We start from the raw sequence: 7,470 nt of genomic DNA, 5'->3' as shown, positions 1-7,470 counted from the left end.
GAGGGTATTGGAGGGTGTTCTGGGATCTGGTGAGCATGCTGTAGTGTGGGTGTGAGTATGGTGCTTGCGCACGGGGGTTATTTTTTACCGTTACGGCAGCGGACCGTGACCGGGTAGATGTGCTACCTGGGTTCCAATACACCTTGGTTGCAGAAGTGCTTACTTTTAAGGACGTGCATGGCGAAGCTTTCATTGATTGTTTTACATCGCTGTGGTGGGGAAGGGGGTGTATCCATTCGAGACATTGGGCGCCGTAGGTTCATAGACAGGTTTGTTGGATCTAGTGATCTGCAAAGGGTGATGGATGCGGATCAGCCTTGGACCTTTAAGGGTGATCTGGTGATGGTGGCAGATCGAACGGGGACTGCTTTGAACAGATGGGCGCCACTATCCCTTGGTATTTTTTGGGTGCAGATTTATAATGTTCCACCTATAAGTATGACTGATGCGGTTGCGGAGTCTATTGGAAGGCTTATGGGAAGTGTTTGGAATGTAGATACTTTGATAAGTCGCATTGGTAGGTTCTTACGGGTTAAAATCCGTTGTAATGTTTGTGAACCATTAATGAGCGGGACGTTTGTCCACTTCCCAGACGAAGGGAAGGTTTGGGTGGAATTTAAGTATGAGGCTTTGCCAAAGTATTTCCTTATCTGTGGGATTATGGGGCATGTAACTAGGGTTTGTAATGAGGTCCTGGAGGTGGATAGGGCATGTGGTACAAATTTTGGGGACTTGAAGGATAACCTGGTGTACTGCGGTTTGGATGCAGAGACCGATCTTTGAGGTAAACCACTACGATTCAGGTTTCAAAGTGGGGGGTTTGAAGGGAGCCGGCGTAGCTTAAGGAGATGGAAGGAGGCGATGAGTGATGATTAGGATGGATCATGGAGAGGTGCGAGATCTTCATTGGCGGTATGGAGGTGGGGCAGTGGGAATACTGAGGGTGAGGATTCTTTAAGTGGAGGCTATGGTACTGCTAAGGAGGAGAATGATTTATCTCTGGTGCTGATGATTCTTCCCTTGTTGAGATAATTCGACGTCAGAGAGAGGAAGAAGAGAGGGCGAGGAGGGATAGGGAGGTGGCCTACGATGTGGGGTTAATTGGCTCTGGGGGAGTGGTTACGGATGAGGTAGAGAATGTTATCCTTAAGGAGTTTCCTGAAGGGGAGGAATGAGTCAATGGGGTGTGTGTGTTGCAGGAAAATGGCAAGGAATGATTTGAATGTAGAGGTGCTATTAACTAATGCCATAGTCGGGGATATGGAGGACACGGTAGTCGGAATGGAAATGCGGACAGTGGAAGTGGGGCTTGGAGGTCATGAAGTTCTAAATGATGATTCGTTTGACTTGGCTCCCATTATTGAGGCTATCATGAATGAGACAAAAGGGAAAAAACGTTCCTTTCAGGAGGTGGAGTATGTGGAGCCTGTAGCGTGTTTTGAACAAGTAAAAAATCGACCACAAAAGATGTCTTTATTTGAGGCAGAGGAGACCAGCCTTGAGGGGTCTCCCAAGTCCCCATGAAGCTAATTTTGCTGGAACTATCAGGGTATCGGGGGTGAACTGACAGTTGACAATTTGTTGGAGCAGAATAGGCTTACATCGTCAACATAGTGACTTTATTGGAGACAAAAAATCAAAGTAATCGCTATGTTTATTTAAAAATACGGCTTGGGATGAGTTTTATGCACGCTGTGGAGCCAAAAGGAATTGCGGGTGGTATGTGTATTTTTTGGAAGGACTATGATCAAGTGTTGCTTGTTAAGTATGCAGATTTCTTTATTGAGGTAGGAATTTATGATGGAATAAAAACTGAGACGTGGAGGTTATTTGCAGTTTATGCGAGTACTGAAGATAAGAAGAGGAGGGATCAATGGAGGGTGTTGTCTCAACGGCTTGAGGTTGCTAGTGACAAATGTTTGGTTATGGGCGACTTTAAAGATATCCTGGATGATTAGGAGAAGGAAGGGGGAAATTATCGGTCTGTCGCTAGTACAAGGGATTTCAGAGAGTTTATTTCTTGTAATGGGTTGCTTGACTTGGGTTTTGTTGGTTATCCATTTACGTGGAGGAATCGTAGGGATGAGGGTCTTATACAACAACGTTTGGATCATGGTTTAGCAACAAATGGATGGGTTAATGTGTATCCAGATGCGAAAGTTCTACATGAAGTGTTAGAAGGGTTTGATCATGCAATGCTTATTTTGGATATGAACGTTATATCATCAAAGAGACCGAGACGGTTTATTTATGATCCACGGTGGAATAAGGAGAAGGCGTGTCACGGCATTGTGGAGGAAAATTGGCAGCATAGTTTTGTGGGCTCCCATGCTTTTCAGGTGGTGGAAAAATTGAAATGGGTATGTTAAGGATTGCAGAATTGGAGGCGAACAAATTGTCGTAATTCGAAGGCTCGTCTTGAGTCTTTGAAGATTGACCTTCGAAATGCCTATAAATCTTTGACATTTGTGAATGATGAGGTGCGGCGTAAGGAGTAGGAGTTAAAGGCTTGGGTGCGAGAGGAAGAAATGTATTGGAAGCTTAAATCTCGAACCTAGTGGATCCAGGTGGGAGATAAGAATACTAAGTTTTTTCATGCTCAAATTGCGAAACGGCGACAATGTAATAAAATTATTGAATTGGAGGATGATTAAGGTGTTTGGTGTACCGATCCCAGTAGGGTAGATTGAAGGAAGATTTGTGAAAAACATGTTCATTTAAGCAACATCAATAGCATGCAATTAACAATTAAAGGCGGAATCATGCTTGTATGCACTTAAAACAAAACATTTACCCATGAAATTCAAAGCCTAGTAGATAGGTGAACCAAGACTCAACTCAAAACAAAGTGAGTTGAGAAATCAATACCTTTGTAGATTCCTCTTTGCATAAGCAAAGGCTAATCACCCAAAGAGAGGGCCTTCATTCCTTGCATCTTAGATCCATGGATTTGGATGGATGAAAAGGTCTCTCCAAGTTCCCAAAATTGAGAACCTCTAATTATTCATCACCAAGGCATAATGAAGAAGAAATGAGTGACCTTGGAGGAGTTTGATTGCTAGATGATCCCTCCAAGGTGGCCTAAATTTTAGAGAGAAAGGAGAGCTTGTGTTCTCATCCTTTCCCCAAAAATTACCATATGTAAATTTTAGGCTATAAAGTCCTTTATATAGTCCCTTCAAATAAGTGACCTAATGGACCAAAAGCCCTATTCTTCTAACATGGCAAGCCTATAGGGTTTATTGGGCTTTCAAGCCCTTTGTTTATTCAAGTTGTCATACAACTTGAGTTAATGGGCTTGACATTCAAATCCCATTGGGCCTTGCGGCCCAAAACTAACCCGAGGTTTTTAACGAACTTATTCGTTTGATTAATTAACATATTAATTAATCCTAGCCTTAGATAAATAATTAAACCATTTAATTATTCTTACTCATCTCCGTTGTTTCTTCAAACTCTACCTTACTTGGTGAACGATCCATTAGGTTCCTTTTAGCGAGGCAGTGGGCGATTAAAACTCTTTCTAATCGATTGTGAATTGAAACTTACTTTCAATTCTCCCGTTAGTGATAATACACTTTTAGGGCTTCCACAAACCATGGTTGACGCCTAGCAGCATGTCATGGTTACCCAAGCTAATCAGAAGAGGTGGAGAACCTATTCAGTTTTAGGATTACAAATGCAATACGGTCTTTCTCTAATACAATACTCTTGACCACATTGTTTGGTTTGATAGTTTATTCATGTCTACTATCCAATATGAGTCTTGTGCTTATATGATTACCTTGAATGTGATTTGGAACACATTCCTAAATCTCATTCATACTTTGGCCAAAGATTCTTAATCATATCATAGAGTATTCTCCCTCAAACAGTTTGAAGGTTAGAGATCCCTTGTTGCGCATTCACTTGCCTCCATGGCTAAGTGGCTTAACCCCAACGATGCCATGGACACCCTCCTGATGAAGTGACTTTGACATAATCAAAGATTAAGGACCTAACCACAAGACAACTGTGATGCCTCAGGTCAAAAGACTAATTTGCATTATCCCAACCATGAGTTCTCATGTGACATGAATATGAGAACTCTTCGTTGATCGTGTTCAGTGAACTCATTCTCTATTGAGCACCTACGTACTTGTCTTGATGTCACACACACCAATGACTCGAGACTAGTCACTCTCCCTGAGAGAAGACATAGCACGTACTGATCTTAACGGACTGTCAATGCCCAATTGACAATCCTATGATCAGGAACGTTTAGGATGTGTCAACGAAAGAATGGTCTCATGAATCTAACTTCTTTAGATCGCATTCTTCCAATCACATATTCCTTGGACTTATCGTTTAAGCATATAACATTTATATGAGACGGCTCAAACAATAATGTTTGCCCTTAATATTAAACTAGATTAGTTTAACATGTGAAATGTCCATAAAGTATCATCATATGATTGGTTATAGGGCACATTTCCAACATAGATATGATTGCAGTAAATTATTTCAAAGATCTTTTCCTCATGTGTACTCCGCGTAGGGTAGAAGAGATAGCGGATTGTGTTGAGGCTCAGATATCTGATGAGGATAAGAGAAGATTGTTGTAATCAATAATGGATGAGGAGGTACGGCAAACACTGTTCCGAATTCCACCTGATAAGTCTCCAGGGCCAGATGGATTTACGGGGAGTTTTTATCATGAGTATTAGGATGTGGTTGGTCGTGATATAGTGGAGATGGTGAAGGCGTTTTGGTTTTCTAGGAAACTCTTGAAAAAACTAAATCATACTCATTTGGTTCTTATTCCGAAAGTCCCTAGTCCACGGAATATGACTCAGTTAAGATCGATTTCTTCATGTAATGTGGTTTATAAGGTAATTGCAAAGATTCTCACGAACTGTATGAAGCTTGCTATGCCGCATATTATTAGTATGAATCAATTGACGTTTGTGGCTGGGAGGCAGATTCAGGATAATGTTTTGGTGGTACATGAGATACTTCATTCTCTTAATCAACAGGGCGATGAGGATGAGGTGTCGGTGGCTATGAAGTTGGATATGGCGAAGGCTTATGATTGTGTTGAATGGAGCTTTCTATTGGCAATGATGGAAGCTATGGGCTTTCTGGATGAGTTTCGAAATAGAATCGCGGAATGCATTACGACAGTTACTTATAGTGTGTTGATTAATGATGCTTCCACTGGGTTTTTTCACCCGCAAAAAAGGGCTACGACAAGGGAATCATGTGTCTCCGTTTCTATTTTTAATTTGTGCTGAAGGGTTCTTGGCTTTGCTTCGGAGGAGGGAGGAGTGGGGTGCATTGCATGGGATGTGGGTGGTGCCTGGGGGAATGTCATTATCCCATTTATTTTTTGCCAATGATGCTGTTATCTTCTTCAGAGCCGAGGAGGATGAAGCTTATGTGGTCATGGATGTTTTACAATGCTATGTGGAAGCCTTGGGGCAAGTTATAAATAGAGAGAAGAGTTCGTTGTATTTTGGGGCGCGATGTTCGCAGATTCAGAGGAAGGCAATTATTCGTTGTACAAATATCACGGGCAAAGAAGAACTTGGTAAGTACTTAGGGATAAAGGCTGATTTTGGTTCTTCTAAGAAGGCGGTGTTTGAAGGGGTTAGGGAAGTGTTGGAAGGGCGAATAAATGGGTGGGCAGAGCAGTTTCTTTCCCCTGCTGGCAAAGAAGTGCTAATTAAAGCGGTTGCTATGGCATTGCCATATTATGTTATGTCGTGTTTTAAACTTTCGGTGAGTCTGTTTAAGGAATTGGAGTCTAGTATTGCTAAGTTTTGGTGGCGGGGGAACAAGGATAAACATGGAATGCATTGGCTATCGTGGGAGAAAATGAAAAGAAGGAAAAAAATCTGGTGGGCTCGGTTTTAGGGACTTAGTTTCCTTTAATTTAGCTTATTTAGCAAAGATTGGATGGTGTATCTTGCATAATCCGAGTTCGCTTCTGGGCCAAATCCTTAAAGGAAAATATTTTCCAAACTGTTCGTTTATGGAGGCTAAGTTAGGTAGACGGTCTTCGTGGGGTTGGAAAGGTATTATACAAGGACGAAGGATTCTTGTGAGAGGCATGAGATAAAGGATTGGTGATGGGAGTTGTATTTGGATTAGACATGATCCATGGCTTCCTCGACCATATACTTTTAGAGTTCGATCAAACCATAATGACATGCCTGTAATGGTAGAGGAGCTGCTTGATCTCGAGGTGGGGGTTTGGAAGCATGATTTAGTTCAACGATGTTTTATGAAAGAAAAGGCTAATCTTATTTTGGGATTACCAGTGAGTATTGGAGGTTGTTCTGATAGAGTCATATGGCATTATTCCAAAAATGATGATTATACAGTTCGAACGGGGCATGGTGTTGCTATGGAAATGCAGGAAAATGGGGAACTTAGAAGGAAAAGGATGAGGAGTAGCAGCCGGCGAAAGGACTTTGATCGGGACTAGAGGGAAATTTGGAGTTTGGTTGTGACAAATAAAATGAAATTTTTTATTTGGTGCTGCTGCAATAACTCGTTAGCAGTTAGAGTTAACCTACTTCGACGACGAATGTGAGTACAAAGTAATTGTGTGATGTGTGGAGCTGTGGAGGAGATGGAGAACCATCTGTTTTTTGCATGTGAGTTTAGTCATGTTTTGTGGTACTGTTGTTCTCTGCAGTTAGATATCACGACTATTATTGGGCGAGATTTTCATGAGACGTGGAAGGGGTTATGTATGAGATTTCATGAAAATGATAGGAAAGATGAGTTGATGCAGGAGTGTGTATTTATTATGTGGAGAATATGGAAGAGTAGGAATGAAATGGTATTTCATGAGGTGTTAAATGATTCTATGGAGATGGTTCACTTGGTACGTAAGCAACTTTTGGAATTTAAAGTTTGCTCCTTTGCGGCAAATCAAGAATCCGGGGGAGAGAGGCCGTGGCTGGGGATATTTTTGCTGGGCAGCCAGTACGATGGAAGCGACCAGGTTTTGGAGTGATTAAGGTCAATTGCGATGGTGCATGGTGTGCTAAGACATGCAAAGGTGGATATGGTTGGGTTATGCGGGATTTTGCTGGGTTGTTACGCGTGGTTGGGGGGTGGGCGGTCTATTTTTCAACACGGCGGCTATGGCGGAAGCTATGGCGATTCGTGCGGCATTACTAGTCTGTCTAGAATTGGGTTATGAGGAAGTGGAAATTGAGTTTGATCATCAGGTGATAATTAGTATGATTAATGGGAGATATGTGGTAAATGCAACTTTGGAATGCTATATTCATGATATTGGTCAGTTGGTATCTCAATTTCGGTTTGGGTTTGTCAAGCGGAATGGAAATGCCGCTGCTCATGCTGGAGCCTCGTACGTTGCCTCACATAGAGGTGTCTTCCGTTGGGACGCTATTGGTCTGGAATTTTTATTTAATGTTCTTGAGATGTAAACATTCATATTAGAATTTAATAAAG

The 7,470-nt window shown here is 41.8% G+C and overlaps 1 protein-coding gene across 1 annotated transcript; it reads left to right on the top strand.

The window, feature by feature from the left end:
* The first annotated feature begins 4,826 nt into the window (after positions 1-4,826).
* LOC125470719 lies at positions 4,827-6,469 on the top strand. Its single transcript, XM_048570182.1, has 3 exons — positions 4,827-5,172; positions 5,276-5,760; positions 6,278-6,469. Exons 1-3 carry the CDS (start codon positions 4,827-4,829, stop codon positions 6,467-6,469), a joined length of 1,023 nt encoding a protein of 340 aa, XP_048426139.1.
* The last annotated feature ends 1,001 nt before the right edge of the window (positions 6,470-7,470 follow it).

The sequence above is a fragment of a genome, unplaced genomic scaffold, assembly GCF_019419815.1.
Source record: "Pyrus x bretschneideri cultivar Hongxiangsu unplaced genomic scaffold, Pyrus_bretschneideri_v1 Contig102, whole genome shotgun sequence".
NCBI lineage: Eukaryota > Viridiplantae > Streptophyta > Magnoliopsida > Rosales > Rosaceae > Pyrus > Pyrus x bretschneideri.
The sequence above is the reverse complement of the archived record's forward strand: the minus strand, read 5'-3'. Positions and strand labels throughout refer to the sequence as shown.

Bases quoted from the DNA above. Each gene is read 5' to 3' on its own strand.
- LOC125470719 (XM_048570182.1), top strand. From the start codon at position 4,827: ATGACTCAGTTAAGATCGATTTCTTCATGTAATGTGGTTTATAAGGTA. The intron at 5,173-5,275 runs GTGTGTTGATTA...TTTGTGCTGAAG, and splicing joins CATTACGACAGTTACTTATA to GGTTCTTGGCTTTGCTTCGG. The intron at 5,761-6,277 runs GTGAGTCTGTTT...ATGAAAGAAAAG, and splicing joins TGTCGTGTTTTAAACTTTCG to GCTAATCTTATTTTGGGATT.